Source organism: Callionymus lyra, chromosome 3, assembly GCF_982586985.1.
Source record: "Callionymus lyra chromosome 3, fCalLyr1.hap1.1, whole genome shotgun sequence".
Lineage (NCBI taxonomy): Eukaryota > Metazoa > Chordata > Actinopteri > Syngnathiformes > Callionymidae > Callionymus > Callionymus lyra.
In genome coordinates, this window is record NC_141820.1 from 36,439,241 (window position 1) to 36,461,885 (window position 22,645).

General features: G+C 43.3%; 1 protein-coding gene across 1 annotated transcript in view; it reads right to left on the reverse strand.

The window, feature by feature from the left end:
* Positions 1-22,645, reverse strand: part of foxp2 (forkhead box P2) — a 112,993-nt gene that overhangs the window by 22,396 nt on the left and 67,952 nt on the right. Inside the window, exons 5-10 of the mRNA XM_087787772.1 lie at positions 18,770-18,859; positions 7,688-7,819; positions 6,525-6,602; positions 4,537-4,714; positions 4,061-4,349; positions 2,022-2,126 (exon numbers count right to left, since the gene is read on the reverse strand). Coding sequence (XP_087643898.1) covers positions 2,022-2,126; positions 4,061-4,349; positions 4,537-4,714; positions 6,525-6,602; positions 7,688-7,819; positions 18,770-18,859 — 872 coding nt within the window. The remainder of the gene's footprint in view (positions 1-2,021; positions 2,127-4,060; positions 4,350-4,536; positions 4,715-6,524; positions 6,603-7,687; positions 7,820-18,769; positions 18,860-22,645) is intronic.

Genomic DNA, 22,645 nt, shown 5'->3' on the forward strand with positions numbered 1-22,645 from the left:
CAACAGGGAAGTCAATATTTGTTCACTTCTAAATGGTTTCAAACTCATTTACTGTTCAAATTTAACGGAAGTAAGTTTGTGGACATATGGAATATCAGATCAGTTCATACAAAACATTCATGCAGACTTCAACTCGTGTCATGGAATGTTCTGATTAAATTCACTCCAAGAAAAGTCAGCCACTGACTTGGACATTTGACATGGTTTTGTTGGTTAGACTAGTCAGTCTGAGTGACTTGATTCGCTCTATGTGTGACTCACAGGTTCTCTCAAGTGACTAAAACTAACGTGTTCAACTAGAGCACTAGCAGGTCAGTTCTACGATCGGTCACGATGAAGAGAAACAAATGAATCATTTTAAGTCATGTGACTCGCTCTGGTGCGTCTGACCAGCAGACGCAAACACACAATAATGGATCGTAAATAAAACATGTGACTTTTCTTGACTCGCATTAATTACACTTTTATTTACCATCCACACAAGGCGCCTGCTGCATTATTAATGTCGCTGCACACACACACTACACACACACACACACAGCTAATTTGGGATGCCAGGCACCTGCAGGAAAAGCTCTTCCAGGTGAGAGCACTTAAAAGGCAACTAAACGCTGATCTTGACAAGTTCCTCTGCGCCGCAAAACAATAGACGACTAAACGCGTCGGCGCCACTGATCCCGGCTCCTGCGGCGGTGCTGACGTGACTAGAGGGGCCCCCACTTCCAAGAACCCCGCCCCAGCCCCAGACTGTCATCTAAATCTGACACCCGCTTTATGTAACCCCGTTTAAGCTGCGCGTGGCTGAGTGCGCGTGAATGGCATCTCTGCTGAACATCAAAGGACTCGCGGTGACACTCGGCAACCGACCCGCCATCTTTGTTGTGCTGACAAGCTTTTTTTTTCCTGTCGTGTTTTTGTCGATAGCTGGGTGTATGACGCTTGTTGTGCTCCGACATAAACGGTTTTCTTTTTCTCCCGACTGCATCAGTGCAACGTTCCCCAGCTTACTTGGTTGGAAGTATCTCGCAGTCTCACCTAAATAACCTGCTAAGCTAGCCAGACGCAGTATCTGTAGCGTACACACACTTTCCTCACTCTTCTTTTAAGGAAGTGAACTGATAATCCGGTACACTGATGCTGTCTCACACTCACATTTCCTCCCAAGCTGCAGAACAAACTCTGGCCCGCTCATGAGCACGGTGTCAGGTACCTTCATGTTACCTTTGTGTCCGCCGCCGAGATTGATATTGACACTGATGCGCGCCTGTGTGCTGCATTTTCCGCAGGGGATAAGCAATAACGTGCTCGTCAGGGCGCCTGTTGTCACGTGTGCGTTCACCTCTGATTCATTTACATCCATTTGCTGTCAATTACGGCGACGGTGACGGCGTGTGAAAGTGCGGATTAATGTTCGGAGGCGGCGGAGAAAATAAATAATCATGACGCCCTTTATTATTCAGAGGAGCGCTTACATCTGGAACAGCTGCTTTACTGAGGCACACATGACGCTGCTGAGGCAGGCCAGCCTGGACCAGAGAGGGTGGTCATCCAGGAGAGACTCGGGATATAGCCATGCAGCAAGTGTATCTTTTTGGGTAGTTGGTCTACAAAGAATGCTAACTTTTCCTAGAGGATCCTAAATAAAAGTGTGAACATGCTTGTGTGAATCACGAACTGCTAGCGAGTCTAAGAGTCAAGAATGTTTCCTCGTCTTTGTCGTTGAGATCTTTGTCTGCTTCCGACACGATTCTTCTGTGGAACTTTAATTAAAATATTTTTCTTCACGGCGTGAGAGCAGGCGAAGTGTGACGAATCAGCAGGTGACGACGTGATAACTGGCATCGCCACAAACACCTTTGTCTCGCTGATCCCCCTCCCCCGACTCCTGTTCGCACGCAACAAAGCCGACCAATTACAAGCCAGCTAATGAAACCCACTGGTGACGAAGAAAGGGCGCCTCGTGCGCAACAAAGACATCTGAAAATGACCTTAAAAATACACAAGCCATGCAGAAGTCTTACTTCAGGAATTGTCCGAAGTCCTCGCAGATGCTCTCGCAGCCGGGCCATTTGCAGACGCCATGTCCATACAGAGGGTGGACGCCGCCGTTCTCTTCATGTTGTGAACTGGATAAAAAAAGAAATACTATTAGGTTAAATCGGTCATTAAAGGGTCGACTCTTTATCGCCTTCCCAATTCATTTTTTTAAATAATGTGAAACAGGTTTAATGACATTAATCTATAACCAGGAAGTGATGGTTTCTTGACAGTTACAATAATAACAATAAAAAACATAGATATATATATGTATAAAATAAAGAAAAACATTTTTTTTAATTAAAATAGTGTAAAGAAAACTGTATGCCATTCTAAATTATGAAAGATATCCTGCTATTGGTGAATAGTGCAGACTTCTTAACCCTTAGGTCATCTCAGAGTCAAGGTGACCCGAAGGCCAGAAAATAAATGTGTTTGTGGTTTCCCTTGTGTTGTCTCCAGGTCAAGATGAACGACCTCCACTAGTGCGAATGTTTTTCTGGAATCCAGGGAGGTCGTTCACCATGATAGAGCGACAACACAAGGGTTACCACAAACACATTTGTTTTTGTAAATAGCTACAGTAAGTGTTCATTGTCAAGTGTTACTGAGATATCACAAGAATTGAACAAACTCAACCAACATTTTTAATTATAAGTTGTAAGGTTAGAAAGACAATTCCATGTTAAAATTCAGTTAATTAAGTCACCAGTGTGTGAAAAAAAATTCAGTCTGGCAGTTAAACTGTAAATTTACAACCGAATTCCAGACATAAATCCTCTTTAGATTTACACTTAACTGAAACTTTGGCTCACTTCACTTATTTCTCTTCTTGACAATCTTTATTGCATGGGAGCCTGAACATTAAAAACAGCGGAAGATTAATATCGGCAGTAACTAGTGTTCTCCAAGGACGGGCGAGCGGAGATGTTCAAATGGCATCCAAATAAGTGATGACCCTGCTGAGACCACTCGTCCTATTAAAGATGACAGTTTAACCTTTCCTGTGTGTGAGCGTGTGTCTCATACACCGTTTTTCAGGAGGAATTTCCTCGCATCGATCCATGTTGGTAAGCAGGGCCTCCGACAACACTCTTGTTCGATCATTATGAGCCGCTGCTCACGCCCCTCCGGGACAGCAGCAGATGAAAAACTCCTCTCTCTCCTCTACAGACTCGCCCTCTTTCCCTCCTAGATATCTTTTTCAAGCCTGTTGTTCACCAGTGCCGGAGAGATAGCATCTACTTTAAACCAATTACACAGCACTTCCACCTCACATTCCCCGGCAAGCCTCCACGCCGCCGCTACGCTAAGTCCTTATTATAATATCGCAAAAGAAAAGCCTTTGAATTATGCATGCGCCCGCTACGTGAACGTCAGTGTTTTGGTGGCGGGCACATTTTATAAAACACGCCATCACACGGATAAACATCCTGGAAACGCCACTCAAGGCATCACGTATTCTGTTTACATGACAAGCCAGCCGGGGAGGTAATTTTCAAAAGGCAAAGAGAAAAAAAGAAAGGAAGTGGAGGCTCTAAATACTTAATGTACAAGGAGGTTAGCTTGTCGCGGCTGCTGGAGAGGCTTGTTGTGAGTCTTTGATATCTTGTGTGCTCTGCTCTTTGGGGAGAACAACACTCTTGTTTTCATATCAATATAAGCACAATGTTAATAAACGATTGCACAAATAAACAAAACAACATTGTCTGTGTTGTCAAGGAGCCGACGCTGCATCGCAGAGACAAACATCTTTTGTTGGTTCTTGTGACGGCGAACAAATCCTCTCATGATGGTGGACTGAAAACTTGTTGCTATTAAATACACTCCAAGATCTTTTTCTCCTGTTGCTTTCAGATACAAACGGTCCAGGATTATGATGAGAGGGAGTTCTTGAGCGTTGCTTGGTAATGGAACAAGTCAGGGTACGACTGGCAACCCCGGAGAACAACCTAGCTGCTTCCATTTCGTGCACAAATTCCGACTTTAAGATGCAACCGAGTGAGATAAAAAAAAGGCCTACTTCTCTCTCTCCCGGTCCCGCTCGCGCTCTCTTCTGTGGTTGAGGGCGGGCGACTGTCCGTTGACGATGGAGTGGTGTGAGAGTGGCGGTGACGTTTTGGGAGGGTTTGACGAGGAGGTAGTTGACGTTGAGTTGTTGTTGGTGGTTGAGAGGTCCAGACCTCCGCCGCCACCGACCGCTGTACCGTTGCCACCGCTGCTGTGTTTGATGTCGTTGTCTTCCATGCAGTGGTTACCGGCTCCGGTCACGTCCTTCCATAACTGCTGCAGCTCAGCAGGACTCAGACCTGCTGGGATGGACGGGACCTCGATGAGTTAAGAGCGGGTGCACTGGATACAACTCAACAACAAAAAGAAGGGAATCAGACAAGATGAACGACAATTGGACGGGAGGTTAAGTGACGGATAGTGAAACAAACAATGACAGGCTGGTGAAAGAAACACTGAATCATAGAAATCTCTGACCTTTTAGCATACCTTGCTGGGGCAGCGTCTGTCCAGGCAGCGCGGCCTGGCCAGGCGCCGGCCCAGGCAGCGACAGCAGGCCCTGCCGCTGCATGTTGAGCAGGTGCTGCTGCTGCTGGAGCTGCTGCATCTGCAGGATCTGCTGCTGGAAGACAAGCTGCTGGGCAGCGAGCTGTTGCTGCTGCTGCTGCTGCTGCTGCTGTTGAGAGGAGAGCGCAGAGGAGAGGAGAGGAAGACGATTACACAGGTGCTAATGACAGAGGAGAGGAGGTGGACGCTGTCACCTCAGAACAGAATGTACCTCAACTCCTGTCCCATGGAAGTTGCTCAAAACAAATGTATTTATCCTGTTTTTCCATTTGTCAGACTCTTGTTTAAAGTGTGAAAATCTTCTACATCACTTGCGTGAAACATTTTGACTTATGCTATTGTTTAGGGTAAGTAACAAAGTTTATTGTCGTCAGTGAGGAAACTGTTTCGACATGAAGCAACAGAGTTACCGGTATTATTCCAAGAATAAAACATAATATAATATAAAAATGATACTCCTGTTAATAGAAGGTTCAGTTAAGATAAGTTAAGCCCTTGAGTTTATCACCCCTGAACTATGTTCTATTCAGTTACGAATCTCATTCAAGGTTTGACGTAAAGCTAAGAACCCATGCATAATAATGCAATAATCTTTATTTTAAAAGATATTTCAGAATCTGTCTTATCCAGGCATCATCATTGACGGATACAAACATTGGAAGTTAATTACTTCTACAATAAAATAATTTAAAATAAACAAATAACAAATTGATGTCACGATCACCATGGGTTTATAGTAAAAACCTTGTTTTTCACAAAAATAAAGATGTTGATTGATCTCCTGTAGAACAAACACCAAACCAGAAAGCTTTGATCCAACCATGAACTCATTTATATGATCTTAGCAAAGCTTGTTTTGTGATGGACTGACCTGCACAATGCAAACTTGATAGTAAACCACATGTGTAGCCAAAGGTTTTTTGTATTTTAGCTGCCGTAGAGCTAATGTAGCAGGAGTGCTAGTGGCTATGACTGGGATATCATGAGAGCTAACATAGCGACCAACTGATTTTGATTTAGCTCACTGCTGACATTCTCAATATTTGCGTATGAACCTATACACACATGCATGGCGGTGGTCAAGCTCCTGGGAGCAGTGGGGGAGCTACTGGAGTGGGAGGAAGGGAGAGTAGAACTTGTGGTGCGTTCACTGGAAAACAGGGTGAATAATGAAGTGATGCGTTGAAGTGGACGGCCGCCTTCTTGCACCGTCTCTGGAGAAATAACGGAGCAATTTCTATTCCATGTTTGATGGCGGCAGGAAAAGAAAAAAAATGAATTCACAAATCCAAACAGAAACAAAGCCACCGGGGGGTCAGCGGTGCCGGACTGGAGGGGAGCAATAATGGACCATGTGTAGAGAACAGCTGTTTGTACTGTTCCTCTGATCAATTCAACAGAAACATGAGTCACTGGGAGAATACGTCGACCATCTGTCCATCAGAGTGATTTATGAGGATTGTATGTCGGAACTTCACCGCCCACAAGTTTTCCCAGCTCCGCCGCTGCTTCGTTAGAGAGTCGGACCCTTCGTAAAATATTCATGCTTCAATAAAAGACTGCGAGTTTGAATCTTTTGATCCACTGACGGGTCAACCGCAACCGAAGAGTGTCACGGCACACTGTAAACGGCTGAGTGTGTCACTAAACAACACCAGTTGGCATCGCAGAGAAATCTTTCAAAAAAGGAAACAAGGATATAGACCAGATATTTTCACCAAATCCAAACATTTTGAAGAAGACTGAATGTTTTGAATTTTTTAGGGCAAATTTTTCCAGATCGCCTGTACTGTACATTATTCAGAAAGTGTCACAAGAAGTTCTGTGTCGAGCATAAGTTTGACCTCAACCTGTTATTTCAATTAGTATCAGCAGTATAACACAACAATACTGGTGTTGAACCGACTCACCTCTTTCGCTTGCTTGCCAGGATGCTGCTGCTGCAGAAGCTGTAGATGGAGCTGCTCCTGCTGCTTCTTATAAAACTCCTGCAGATGTTGCACACACAGACGTGCACATTAACACACAAATCATCTCTGAAATTCCTGCTTTTGTTTCTTGTCTAAACGTGAGTGATTTACTGAGCTCTGCTCATAATTAAGTATTTACTGACACTCTTGCACCTCGTAAATTTGACTTTTGACAGCGGCTGGCTTTGACTCATTCCACAGATGGACTTTACACTGAACTGTAGGGGACGACGATTCTATCTGTGATGGCTTCATTTGGCAGCCAGATGTTTTCTATTCATTGAGAAGATGTGTCTGAGTTGGAGAGTCGGGATTCAAGCGAAGGGGAGATATTGTATAATTCTGCAGAGTCAGCAAACAAGCAGCGGAATAATTAAAATATTCTCCTTCGTGTAATGAAGACACCAGTCGGACTCTTACATCATCCGTCAGCCGCCACTTTCCGGACGACAACAGCGGTCCCTGATGGACGGTTGTCAGAGACGAGAACCCAGGGCTGACTGGAGGGCCGTTAATTAGAGGAGACGAGAATGAGCGAGTCAATTTGTGAATGTTGTGGTAAACGTGTCAAGGACGGAGGTGGTGGGTGAGGTGGCAGAATCGAGACACATGTCTTTGGAGACTGACTGGAGTTCCACCTCTGCACAGGAAAATGATCGCGAAGAATATGTTTGGAAACATCATAAAGGTCACTATAGCAACCGCCTGTGTGAGGTTTGACCAGATCCTTGGGACACATGAGTTTATCAATATTTGGAAGTCTTAGAATGAATGTTTGAAGTTTTTGAAAAAAAAAAAACTTCCTCTCGTTTCTGAACATCAAAGGCATCTTCTCTAATGTTAGTTCCATCTTTAATGTGAAGGTTTTCCAGGTTTCATTCCTCCATTCTGAAGAAAAGATGAACCAAGACGGACCTCTACAGTTGAAAGAACTGTAAGATACTTTTGAAGAAGAAAACCTTTACTTTTGCAGAGACTTACATCTTCAATCTCATGTAAATACAAAAGTCTGACTCCTACTCTTGGATCAAACTGTCCCTTCAGTGAAGGCCTCATAATGTAGTGAGTGTTGGGTATAAGAAAGGGATCTTTGGAAGTCATACCTGCTGCAGCATGACGGCCTGCTGCTGCTGGAGCAGTGCCTGGAGCTGCTGCGGAGAAAGAACCTGCTGCTGGAGGATCTGCTGCATCTGTTGAGGTGTGATCACCTGGGGACTCATCATGGCCAATGACACCTGGAGGTGGGTGAGAGGGAACAGAAGATAGGAAAAAGGGTTTTTAGAGATGTGGCGTGGATCTTTAGGGATTGCCATAATTGTGGCCAGAGAGGCCTCTCATGGTGGCGACGTTCGGCAGCCTGGAGGAGACGCTGAAGGACAGACGGGTGCAGCGCTCTTGTGTTTGCTCATTTTATTTTCCTTTCCTCCTCCTGGCTGAGAGGAGTGCGGGTTTTAAATAGATGTAGACCTTAATTAGCTGGACCCTTGAACCCCCCCTTCACTTTAGCGCCTATCAGTGCCGCTGCCATGGCGTGCCAGCATGAAACGGCACGGGTCCCAAGTTGATTAAAAGCGTGCTGATGAAGTGGACACATCGCTGTGCAATCAGTGGGATGTGATGGGTTTAGGCTGCGAGGTTGTAGGTTCACTTGGTGTTGGTTTGACACGTCAAGAGGGAAGGAAGTGTGGAGGAAAACATGGTTGCTACACTTTACATTTCCTCATTAGAGTTGATCTAGAGTTCACTCCTCTCTTCCTTCTCCGTTGTTCTGCAGGAACTTATAGACACACAAGACAATGTTTTTACACTCGCTAAGAGATTATCTAAGAGAATAAATTTTGGTTGTTGATATCTGAGCGTCAGAGTGGCTAGCAAAGGACCTTGATAACAGATATGGTTGGCCATAACAACTTGCAAGGATGCCACATCAGCAGATTTACACTCGCTGTAAAACTTGCAGCTATTGAATAGCAAAGTATGCCATAAGTCTAGAACTCACAGGTGACCCTCGCTGTGCTAGAAGTCACAAGAAACAACCCTATGGAGACCATCATTGGACAATGCTTCTGGTATTAATAGTAGCCGTTACGGTGGTGTCGACTGCTCGACTGGATTTAAGATACAACTTTTACTATTTAAGTCTAGGAAAATGTCATTCTTAGTCAAACTATGCTAGTGGTTCTGCTCTTACTGTCAGGCTAGATTCACTGGGGGAGTTTGCCTCAGAAAAGTGCTGAGCATTGCTCGCAATAATAACTCGCCGCTGCATCTCGTCTCCGTGACTGGCTGCCACGGGAAACAATAAAAACATCAATACACAGAAACACCTCGGCTGACACTAATTGCGACAGCGTTTGGCGGTGAGCTGCCATGACAGTCGCAAGTCTTTACCAAGTGTCAGGGGGCCAATAAGACATCCCCGTCCTCATCGCAAAGCTAATCAAGCTGCCTTGATTACTTTCCACGCATGTCTCCCCTCTCTCGCTCCCTCACTGTCAGGCCTTGACACGTCCTTGTTTAGCTCCCCTCTACCCAGGTACCCCACCCCCCCTCTTTGATTAGCCGAGACATTTGCATGGTCACTACACATTTTTCATTTTAGAAGTCATTATGCATTAGTGGCTCCTGATCGCCCGCCTTGACTAATCCTGATGAACTGAAAATCACAGCTGAAGGTCAACTTCCAGCCGGCCCCGCGCACATTCATATTCATATTCAAACAAATCCTGCTTCCATTGTTCATTAACCGAGAGAAGGGACTCGGAGGAAAGGTGGTGGCGGGGTGGCGCTGGCTGCACCGGGGAAGCAGCGAGAGGAGGACGTCGCACCACCATCCCTTCTCTTATCTCGTCCCGTGCAATAACAAAAAGAGAGGCAGAAAATGCATCTCACAATACGCGCCGGAACAAAAGCCGTCAAAGTTGCAAATTAAACAGTCCGTGAGTAATTATGCAAATTCAGTGCTTACACCTTCAACGTTATTAACCCTTCGAGGTGCATTTGCAAGGTAAGTAATTACCCCACAGTCACTCCTGGGCTCGCGTGGGACGGCATGACAATGGGACGAGCGCAGTAGAGAAACAACCTTAAAGGTGAACAATTTAGGAGGATTAATTGGCCTCCAGCTCAAAGATGCTCCTACGAATGTACACGTCTGCGTTTATACATATATAAATTGGATTTGAATTTCACAAGGAGGCATCAAAGTGTTTCTTTTGCTGTCTAAGTGGTTCCATGGCCAAATGTAAATGAATAATGCGGAACAAAAACACAAACAACTTGATGTTCACGTCTATACTTTTAAAAGCTTTCCACAAAGCAAGCCGAGGATGAAGGAAAAGGCAAGGCGGCGTCCTAGGTCCATTGCGACAAACGCTGGGAAGATAATTCTGCATGTTTTTCTGCTTGACGTATCAGAGGCGCACAGATGAAAGCAGATAAGTAATTGCTATGCTGGTTCTTATTCTTCACTGACAACCCATAAATTTAATTTTACACACACGTTCATTTACATTTTAGAGTATATGACATGATAATTGCAGGGATATAACACCTCCGTTCAGGGGGATGCAGCCCCAGTTCTTGATTGACGCGGGCCCTGAATTGAAAGGAACAGGAGGCTGAATTGCTTTTGCCCCAAAGTGATTTTGCCACGAGAGGATGAAATTAATGAGCATTTATGTGGCGTGTCACAAACATGCAGGAGAGGAGCCCCGGTGAACGACCGGACGCTGATTTCGCCGCTTCACACCTCTTAATGGGATTTCAGTGAAAACTGTCTAATATCAGATTCTTCCGTAAGCTATCATCCCATCAACTTAAGTTGATGACATTTATTTTGACACCACCTTAATGGAGATCTTTGAAGAAGAAGTGGAATTATGACTAGTCTGTGCATAGATCACATGATGATAGATGGAACTTTTAAGAGCACAACACGGCCAAGATAAGAACATGTTAAAGAAAATGTTAAATGTGACGCAGTTGAAAAGTGTTCTATAACTTGAGTTAGTAGGTTTTGAAGTCTTATATTTAGTGTCTATCCTGTGGCAATTTAATATGACAAGAGCCAGAGAACCCACAAAGAAACAACGCAAGAACCGTTGCAGCAGTGATATTTCTCCCGACAAGTGTTCGTGAAAAGGGTGAGGTGAATGTGACGATTCTTACCAGAAATAACCTCAACACTGCATTATGTGTGCCATTTGGACCCCAGTTTCTTCTTAGAAGTTGTCAAAAATAAAGATGAAGAGCAAAAACAAAGGACCTTTAAATTGGCTCCTGATGAGCAGTTGCAGGTCGGGGCCCTCCGCGGAACAAGCAGGTCATTACGCCGCTCTTGTCACACCAGCCGCCTGTAACTGGCTTCTTTAACGCCTCTGAAAAGGTCAAGCTCCTCCGACGACAACGAAGGCTCAACCGGAAGAGACCAGATATTTGAGACTGTGAAGGTGCTATTTAATAACCGCCTGAATGCTTTGGTGTCACATAGATTCAAGAGCACGTCATGAGGAAGTTTGGCAGAATGACACTTGTTTGGTAGCTGCAACCCTGTTTCTGATTTAATAATTATATTTATTTGTAAGCACAACCAATATCCAAATAGGAAAGGGAGTTTCAACTTAGTCTCAAACCTGTTAGCCAACCCTTACCTTGCCCCCAAACACAAGCAGTTCATTTGGTTTCTTAATTAAAACCTCACAAAATACTCCTCGTGTCCCATAATTCTGGTACTTTTTGGCCACTGGTACTCAGCTAAAGGGTGACTAAAGCTAGCTCAAAACATCAAAGCACCAGCAGATAACAAATGTTGCTAACATTTGGAACATCTTCCCCTCCCTCTGCAGTTGATGGAGTCTTCTCCTTTAAGAAGCATCTTAAGACTTTTTTATTTGTGCAGCCTTTTTCCTAATCTTCTGGAACTTCTGTGTTTGTCTTATGTCTTGGCCTTTTAGAGTTTTTAAATGTTTAGGTATTTTTAAATGTGTATTGTTTTGATTGTTCAAGTGCCTTGTGACCTTGGTCTAGAAAGGCGCTTTACAAATAACTATTACTTACTTACTTACTTAACATTACATCTGAACAAAGATTTTAACACAAGAACTTAAATATCCCCATCATCTCCGATAACTAATCCAACTTCAGCGAGGTCTGAAAAAAGGAATTCTCTTTGTTCACTGGTCCTGTATGCTGCTTGCTTAGCAGTAATCAACAGCTGGATGAGATGTCGGCAGTAAACACAGAGGGGGCACGGAACACCGGGAGGTTATCAATGACCAAGGATGGCTGTAAAGGGCCGGACGCTAAGATAAATGCGAGGAGAATTGGAAAGGTCTTTTGCTGTGTAATTACTGCGGATCCTTGTTGAGGGAAAGTCACCGCTAATTAAGCCACTTGCTTGGATGTAGGCTGAAAAAAAGAGATGGAGTGGCAGAGAGGCATTAAGAGAGAACCCAGGGTCCTTCTGTGTGTTTTATCTCAATCTCCTGAGTATCCCGAGTGGCCTGTAGATCCAAAACTCAGACCTCCCTTGTGGCCTATGGACTTCTGACCTCTCGGCTCTCTCTTAACTGACACTGCTCATTTACTATCCAATTACTGCCAATTGCAGCTGTTTGGTTATTGATAGCCAGGAGTCTTTCTTCCCGAAGACCACCAAACCCCCTGGGAAACCGCAACTGTCCCTGAAGTTCAAGTGTTCTGCAGTGTTTAGTCTGTTAAATGACGCTCACGTCGCCTTCAAACACATGTATTCATCTTGCACTGATCAATACTTCAGATTGTCAGGACTCCAGCTAAGTAGATTACCCAATGTTTTCCCTAAATCAATTTCTATCTTGGCGCTCGCTGGCAATTTATCATGACGAACCATCATGTAAAATATGCAACGCCCGAGGAGAAGAGCTTAGAACAATTTCCATACTGATTCTTCTCGACGTGCAAAGATGAGCTGAAATGCAAAATGGGTTTTAACCCTTTTAAGTTTTCTTTGATCGTCTATGCTATGATACATGTTGATAAAAAAAAAATAAAGGTTACAATAATGATGATGGCGCCAGAAGAAAATTGGGAACCCCATTCAGGTGGCTTTGATCCTGGAAAAGTATTACACAACTTGTTACCTGAGCTGATATAGAAGATGGAATATTATTAAAAAAAAAGTCCTCAGTAGTAGAAGGGATATCAGTCTCTTCTTAAACATCAACAGGGAAGTTAAGTCTCAAAAGATTTAACAAACATTTAAATAGGAATTATATTTAAGGCTTTTTAGAATATTTTATATTGATTTTTTTTCTAGCTTTGTGTAAAACAGACATCTGTATTCTCAGTCAGCTGATGCAGTTCAACTCTGCCCCAACATTAATTTGAGATTGAAAATATCTGTTGACTGTGAAGCAGCATCCGTCTAAATGATTTTAATAAACTATGGCTTTTGCTCCCTGAAGTTCCTTCTTGTTTGCTTGACTGCAGGTTAACACCGTTGTCATCAGACGACCCCGATTCCTCTCAGCCCTGCAGGTGAGCACTTTTGAAAAAGTGCAGAGAGGGGAGAAATGGAAGGAAAGTGATCGAAAGAGGGTGCGGGGGGAGGGTGTTAGCCACCTCTGATGTTGCAGGTAATATGGCCTCCACTGGATCAGCCTCTTCATCAGTGACACACAGTAAATTACAAGTGCTTCAAGCAGCTCAGTGAATTATAGTTCATCACTTGGAAAAGCTTTCCTCCTGACCGCCGGGGCCCGGGCGTATCAGATCTGCCAGTTAGGATCCAATTAACACCCAGGCCAGAATCATCTGATTGCATGTGTAAGGGCTGGTATAACTCGTTTATTGCTCCCATGTATCTTCTGTCACAAGGTAAATTTGTTGCTGCTACATCAAAGCCCTCTTACTTCCACTTGATCCCCCCTCCTTTTCCTCCCCGCCAAACTCAGCTACCTTGCCTTGGGGTTGCATTTCAACTTCTTTTGCATCACAATGATGAACCTGCTCTGTCCTCGCAATTTAGCAATCTTGTCCTGTAGGTGTTGTAAATGCGGGAGGGGAAAAAAGACAGAGGGAGATGCAGGGGAGGAAAAGAAATCTTGTTTTCTGGTGATAAAAGCGAGGCTGTTTGACTAAAAATGTGCTGACGACTCCCCCCTTCTGCTCTTTCGGAGTCAACAGAAGTTTTCCTCATGAATAACATCATATTTCCTTTCTTTAATTCTGTTGCCCTGATTCTCTATTTTCAGATCCAACCAGAGGCGTTTTTGGAAATGTAAATGTGAACTACATCCTTTAGCCACACGCATCAAGAGTCAGCCATGTGCCGCCTTTTTCCTTCCGAGGCTGATGAGCAAGCTGCTATCGAGACGATATTGGCTCGGTGCGGGAAGTGTGCAGACCTGACCTTTGAAAGTGTGACGGCTGCGAGGACGGCCCGGTGCCCACAACCAATCTGACTTGCAGAAAGTGCAGCGTGTGTGAGATTCAACATCACTTCCATTTAATAAACCCAAAGCATTTCGGTATCTTGAGAACAACTTTGACCTGGATGAAAGATAATCTATGTGGGTAAAGCAGTGGTATATACTGAGGAATGTATTTATAAAAACTACCTCCCTTTTCCTGGTCAGATTGTGTTCAGTTTGCAAAAATGACCAATATTTTCTGAAGTCTTCTGAGGATGGCAGAGACTGAGTGGAGCAGCACTGGACACAAATGTCTGCTCAATGTCTGAAACATTCTTATTATTATCTTCTGGGCTGGGACTGCCAAAACAAAGAGCAAAACAGAAACAACATGATCAAAAATAAATTTGTTTCTATGGTTAGTTTGGCAGAATAGTGTAGCGAAACTGCAATTTAGGAAATCATGAACTAAACCTATAATTAGCACAACTTACAAACTGAGACTGAAAACTTTCTTCTTCAATGGCATTTCTCTCTCTAGTCCCAATCCCATGTCTTGCAGTCTAGTGTATATAATATATTGCTGTCCAATCCTTCTGCCACAGAGAAGCTAGATATAATTGGTTATAAATTGACCAAAGGTTGAACTGCTGACTTGTGGAATTCATATTTTCTGAGTTCTCATCAGCTCCACGGAAATAGTTTTATTTCGCCTAAAATCCCCCTGAAACTGTTTATCATCAATGACATTTAATAAATCCGCTAATAAATACATGTGGTGTATAGTCACACTAAGCCAAATAAAACTTCCCCAACTGTCATGTGGTGATGTGTATGAGAGCGTGTGGATGCATTATGTACATGAAACGAGTGTCACATTGGTAGGCCTCCTTAATCCTCGCCGCCTCTCCTTGTCCGCGTTTCTTTATTTGTATTCTAAATGTCAGTGTATAAATGCATGGTGGAGCGGGGGCCGGGGAGGATGCAGGTGATGGAGGACGGGAGGCGAGAGGATGCCGTGTGCTGCTGGAGAGCCGTGTAAGCAGCGCTGCGGCGGTGGAGGGATTTACAGGGAGAAATAGGTGTTTATTGAGTGCTCCCGTGGGCTTACTGTGTAATAATAGACCTGTCACATTACGCAAATGTGGAGATGTAGTTTGTGTGTTTGTGTGTGTTTGTGAGACTGTGTCTCTAAAGCTGCTTCGGCTTCATCAACTCCCAAGATGAGCGGATAGAATTAGTCAGGCGAGAGCCTTTAGCCACTAATATGCGTAATTAAAACTGCAAGCCGAGCCACTTAGATACTTGTGTACTAAATAATTTACATGCCGTGATCTATGGATCGTTTCCTTCCCTTAAATACCAGAGATGGGAGAACTCGAGACAAAATGGCTGGCGGAGGATTTGTCGTATCTGTGTCATAAGCGGGGTGTCATGCTAATATTAATCCCATTCTTGCTTACCATGTGCTAATCACGTGGGGATCAATCCACATGATTTCTCTTGTGGAGATACATGTGGCATGATGGAGAGCCGATAAAACATTCAGCACAAGCCCAAAGCAACAGTTTAATCTAGGTAAATAATGGGTTTCTGAGACACAAAGTCTGTAGAAGAAGCAGAAGGCTTAATAGATAAGATTGAGGAGATCTAAATATTTGATATGATGTTGATTCGAATGGAAACTGTGAGCGGTACGGCTAAGTAACAAGCAAACAAAAGAGTGATGGTTTACAAAAACGCGAGAGAGACGCATGAACATTCCAGAACTTACTGATGTGTTAAAGCTATTCCTGACTAAATATGTGTAGGTTCCTTAAAAAATATGGTTGGCTTGCAGGATGAAACTGCTGAGATTAAGTCTTTGCACGCCAGAAAGAAGGAAACTATGAAAGGTGTAGGGAGTAACAGTATTTATCCATGGAAACGTTCAAAGACACTGCTGCCTTTAACAACAAAGCAAGCCTTCAAGTCATATGAGCGTGCTGGCCAGGGCCTACATGTCTTGTCACAGCTCGATAAAATATGAAAGTCGGTATTTTCATTGACCCGAGTTGTGGATAGTGACTGACTGAACAACATCACAGATACAATAAACAGCATGTTTGTAGTGCATCTGCACTATCTACATCATTAACGTACAATTGTAGAATTTTCAACTGTAATCCAACATTTACTGTACACTGAGTTCAAGCATTTCTGTGAAAGAGTGTTAATTCAAAGTGATCCTCCTCTTTTTCAACTGCTTAAACAACTTCTTGCTACTTCAACAACCTTGCTGTAAAAATAGAACCATGAAGAAAACAACAAACTCAAAACAAGAAGGTTTAATCAAACTCGAGTCAGTGGCATCATAAAGTGATATTTGCACAGTGGAGCTAAAATGTCATTTGAAATTAGAAGATTTGTGCAGAAAACAAAAAGATCCAGAAGGCAGTTCTTGATCTTGCTTTGTGAGTCCAGCTCCTCCTCAAGCATGAGAGATGTGAAGATGTAAATAAAAGCTGGAGAAGTCAAAGGCGGGATTGGGGCCTACAATCCATATGTTTCCAACAGCAGATGTGTGGAAAAGGATTGATATTATATAGTAACAGCAGCAACTGTTACACGAGCCTTATTGTGTATAAACAGTCGATACTTCTCTACCAGAGTTCTGTTTTTGGGAATGGGAATTAGTACATTTGTAAAAAACCCATGGCTCACATTGAAATAAACAATTATATGGTGATACTTGTATCCACCCCTGGAACACATCCTCAGCTTCTGGTCTGAAGCCCTGGTAAGGGTCTGAACACTGCTGAGGTGTTGCTACTGGTTACCTTTGACAAACAACAAGAACAACAGTGCAACTTATTTTCAATTTGGGAAAAGTCTTGGCCTGCTTAACGGGGAGTTTGTTGAACATGAAGATAATTACAAACGTATTCTGCAGAACAAAGCAGACGTGAAGCGATTAAATCCTCAAGTCAATTTAATTTTCCACTCCTGAAATTATGAGCAACTATTCTTGAAGAATTGAACGTCGCTAAGGAACCTTAAGCGAGCAGACTAAATGGACCAACAGTAGGGAGAATAGTTTTTCCAATTAATTAGAACTTCCCCAAATGATTAAATAAAAATCCTGGCAGCATCTTACCAACCCGGAATACTAAAAACTATGATAAACACTAGAAACTTACCGACAAGCCCCACAACAGTGACGGCCGCTAATCACCACGAGACGTTTTTGGACTTTGTGTCCCTACACCCAACTTGATGAGTCCTGAAGTATCAAGGCGTTTCTGTTTCATCACATTGGTTGTGAGGAAACTCAAAAATGACATAGTTGCGCACTTATGTTACTTTCAAAGGTTACCTGCCAAATATATTTGACGAGTCGGAGATTGAAGTTACGCGACTCTGAAGCACCGGAAGGTTCCTTGTTATCTGAAAGTCAAGCGGCGGCTAATTTTAACTGCTTGTCACTTCCACTTGTCGCCGCCAATTTACCTCATTGATCCACACAGACGTCTATTTCTGTTGTCAGTAATTTGGAAAAGGTCACGCTAGTAAGTGCTCACACGTACACATATTAAAACATTGCAGCCGCCCTTACTGTTGTGGAGATTCTTCTCATTCCGTTGCAATGGTTTGAGTCAACAAGGCCACTGCTCTGTTTTTTTTTAATTACATAAGCTCCCCTGACATCTGCCCTGTGTTATTTTTTTATGATACTTCTTTCTGGCCTATTTGAGGCGGTGTAGAGGGAGTTTGTGTCCTCTCTCTGCTAATAAGTGCTATCGAGGTGCAACGGTTTACCTCATTAGGGGATCTGCAGATTCCATTAATGACGGAGAAATTGGCATCAAGCTCTCACGCTGATATTTTTTCAGTCACACAACGGCAACACCTTCAATTGGGCTCACAACCCTGTGTACCTAATTAAGTTCCATCAAAGATGTTAGCTGGTTTTCCCCCAGCTCGACTAGAATACACAAAATGGCATCATCAATTAAAAATAAGATCATGTCAATTTATTTTAGGTTATTTAGGTCACTTTGAGGATGTAAGCTTTCAAGCTAATTTTGTTAACTCTGTTGACCAACCTAAAGGTTTTTACATAAAATCGAAAACTGGACAAGGTGTTTATTTCAAAGGTGACTTTAATGAAAGTCTGTTGAAATGGAGCAGCATCCAGTTCAATGACGTGAAAGAGTACAGTGTGACACAAAGGGCCGCTTTCCATCGGCCTACAATAGAAATGTGCTTTTTATCTGTGATGTTGTCGAGGGAGTTGCTACCCAAAACTTGTAGGTCAACTGCAATCTGACCATCTGGTACTCCATCTTCCCATAACTTACAAGACCTTAAGATATTTAATAATTCCACCTCTAAAGGAAGAATCTCCAACCTCGACACCTTTTATCCTCTGGCTGAGAACTATGATCACAGACTTGGAGGAGCTGATCATCATTCTAGATGTTTTATATGTGTATACAAGGATCATATAAAATTATATCATACTGTCAAGCACTACTGCATACTCAAGTGGAAGTTTGATCAAATATTCATTATTGTAGAATAATTACTGGTTATAAATATATTGGATCAAAGCTGTTGCAATTGTGTCATCATCCTTGTTGTCGGTGCAATAGTACCGCCTCTCTGTGACTTGTCCGTCTGTCTTTAGGATTCTGCCGACAGGTTGGGGGATTGTGTCGACAAATCAAACACACTTGCGGAACAGAGGAAATCTTTTTCGGAGAGCATGTATTATGGATGGACTTAAGAGATTAGACGGGGCGGCGTCACCTGTAGTGGACGCTGCTTGTCCTGGCTCTTTGGAGACTTCAGACCGCTTCCTGGCTGCTGCAGGAGTAATTGCCTCGCCGCTTGTAGAGCCTGCAACACAAGACAGGGAAACAAACGGAACGTGGGTTAGAAAGTGACAGCAGAAATGATTCCAATAAAAGATGAGTCTAAATAACATATTTGAGTTGTCTTATGAGCGTAGGAGGAGGTTCATTTTCATTCTAGTTTGTCAATAAAGAATCATCATTATTTGTGTGTTTGTAGTGCTGAAGTTTTAATGCTGGTAATTCCATGTTTATTGACTGTATATTTTCTGTAACCACTCACACTCTATCTAATAATTAAGCAAGATGTTTGTATGGGAGGAAACTGGAGCAGGTAGACAAGCAATGGAAAACATAGAAGATTCACTCCAATAGGTCCAATGTTCAACCCTGAGACTTGTGAGTAAGTCAGTAATTTGTATTTGTAGAGCGCTTTTCCACACCAGGGTCACAAAGCGCTTAAACAATCAAAACAAAACTCAATAAAATATATACTTAAAAGGTCAAGATAACACTGCAAACAACACAGGAGTTCGAGAAAATCAAGGACAAGCCTGCACGAATAAAAATGTCTTAAGATGTTTGTGCAACAGCCATGTTCTCATCGCCCACCACAACATAAGTTTCTGTAAAATAAGTAGTTTTACAAGTTTTAACAAGTTATTTGACTCTTCTGAGCAGATGGATGAAAGTGTTGCGAGTAAAGAGGATCCTGCAACACCACAACTGCAGGAAACAACACAACAACTTCACAGCTTCTCTCCGTTTGATGGAGAACAGCCGGAGCCAGCCAGCGAGTTTTTTTAAGTTGCGGGTCGCTTGACAGTATCCATGACGACGGCCGCCTCGACAGGACTGGTGTACGGCGCCAGCGGGTGGGAACAATGTTTGAACTGGTACATTGAGCTGCTAAGCAAACACGAGGAAGAGAGGGAGGAGAGTGTGAGGAGGCGCAGGAATGAGATTGAGGAGAGAGCAGGAATAAAAAAGTTGCCATGTCTTATCCCCTCAGGGAGGCAGCCACCCCGATCAATTATGAAAAGAGAGGTTGCGTGCACGAGTGCGTGCACGTGCATGTGCGTGTCTGCTTGGTAGGAGCCAGACTTTCCGAACTCAAGTAAACAAACACGTTACACTCGGTCCTAAATGCATTGATCTGTCTCCTCAGTAAGAAGAGCTGTGTCGCCACTGCGGCGTGTGCGTGTCTGTGTGTTTGTGTGTGTGTGCTGGAAGGCGACACACACTGAAGTCTCAAACTCTACAGTAGTTAGCTGCTATAGGAAATCCTCCTTAAGTGTAAGAGGGGTTTCATTCAAAAGTAAAAATAACATTTGTGTGACGCTTAGTCCGTCTGGGTTTGGCCAGTTCAATTTTTTAATATCCATGTAGTGGTGTGTGTGCAGTTTTATGATCGTCTACTCAAATAAAAGTCAAAAACTACAAATATGACTCTTGAACAACTTGATCCGAGTCTTGCAAATGTACAAATGACAGCCTTGTCTAACTCAGTTGAATGATATCAAGTGTAAGGAGAACAAAGATGATGTGACAATATGATGTTGCTACAGTCCTAAAAAAACTTTGCGAAAAACTCCACAAAGGAAAGAGATTCACACGTCTGAAGTCAGTTTTGAAGTTAAAGAGGTGTATAGCACATGTGATTCCATTTGAATTCCCTGTCATCACTGTAACGGTGTCATATACCAACATCCATTTAGATCAGCGATTCCCAACTTTTGATAACCTGCTTCTTTCTTCCCTTCATTGTCATGACACCCTTGCCTTCGCTTGATTTAAACGAGTGTGACTCAAAGCAGCAACCATTTTAATCACTGCTTATGTCTATGCCAATTTTATAATCGTAGGTGATCTTTGCTCTTCTCTGTTGCACATCAAATTATATGAAGTTCTTTCTATTTAAGAAGCATCTGTATTTATGTACGGCTTCATTAGATGAATCTTTAGTCCACTCTAAAACAGCAAAAACTCTGCCAGACGTAAGAGAACTCCTGAAATGGTAAGGGTTGGAAAAGTTACCAAACTTTGCTGAAGGAGAAAAGAATCCGTCTATTTAACCTGGTTGCTATGCAGGGAAAAATGACAAGCCAAACTCTCTTAATGCGCACGTTGAATAAACAGCACAATGTGACACATTCTTAGGAAACGAAGGAGCAAGACAGGGTAAAAGAGAGAAAAAAAAAGAGCGCTGGCCCGACTATATAAATAACAAGGCACTCAGAGGCATATTTGATGTTGATATCCATCACTGAGGATGGAGAAGGAGGGAAAATAACACACACAGCCACGACACCGGGATCCTTATGAAAATAAGATTCAGCCCAAATGGATCCGAGGTAATTGGTTTCAGATAGTGGGGTCAGGAGAAAGGCGATACGGGCCGCCATTATGCGAAACGGACGGAGAAACAAGAATGTTTACACAGGCATTCCGCCGCCGCATTAATAGGCATGTGGAGAGGGAGGGATGGGGAGGGGGACGACGGAGAATCCAGACCCGGTGTTTAAACTCCACACAGAGCGGGGTAATAAGGTGCGGCGTCACAAAGCACCTTTGTACCGAGCATGCAAAGACCTTAAACAAGCATGAAAACATTAGCCGGCTGCGCCAGTGAGCCAGTCGAGCCATTACAAATCTTGAGATTGCTCATTGGCAAGGGCGGAATACACTTCTTTGTGTTATTATTTGTCAAATCCACCCGGAGACTGCCGCAACGTCGGAATTGGACACATCTGATGGGCTGTGACAGTGTGTTTGGACAGTGCAGATCACTTCCTGGCTCGGGTCAGACAGGGAGTTGTTGTTATTAGCAGCGTGTGGCAGGTAGCGGGGTGACGAAACAGGCCTGTAAACATGCCGCGTCAGCTGCTGATCAATAAGAAATGAGTCTTTCGGAGACACTGTGTGTTTGCAGGAGTTGTGTTTGTCACAGGGAAGTCAGCAACCAGAGTTGTGCCGACAGCCCTGACAGCTCCTGGTCCAACACTGGTACCAAAAACACACAAATGTGGAGAAGAAGCAACCGCTGACTCGAACACACGTCAGAAGACGGAGGAGAAGTAACTAGTCCAACAATCCAGACCTAAAGGTAAAGAAGCTATCTGAACAGAAACTGTTGATACGGTCATTGCTGAAAATATTGACTTTTTCTAGAACGGAGAAAAAGTTTTAAAAACGTATTAAAGGCTCTATGAAGACTATTTCTAGTTTGAAGACTTGGTTGTCCTCGAAATAGTAGCAAGTGTAGATCTGTAAATGAAATTAGACAGATAGAGACGCAGATCAAGTCAAGATTTTTCATTCTGAAATGTTTTTTAATCCAGAATCAATAAATTGTACTTCAGGTTCCATGACTGTTCAAGAGCAAGTGGATCCTGTGATACAAACCAGACTCTCCTATGCGCAACTACATCAGTACAATAAAATATGACCTGTTGTCAGAACCCTTATAAATCAGAAAGCAACATGGCCAGACTGGAAGCAAGTATTTTAATATAGGATTGTATAAATCAAAACAAGCCCTGGGAGAGTGGTTTGGGTCTGGATGGACATAAAGCATGCATGTTCCTGATCCACAACAGGAAACTGGTTTGGATGCTTTGTTGTCACATATTGTTCCCATCAAGGAATTCCCTCAAATAAACGTTTCATATTTTCTGCTCAAGTGCTCTTTGGATTCTCCTCACCCTCCCTCCCCCCCCCGCCGCCTCCTCAAGTCCTCATATCACAATAATAATTCCTATTGTCCCCCCCTGCTGCCTCTTGTTTATTGATTTTCTAGATTAAGAATTCCTTCAGCGGCAGATTGCAACAC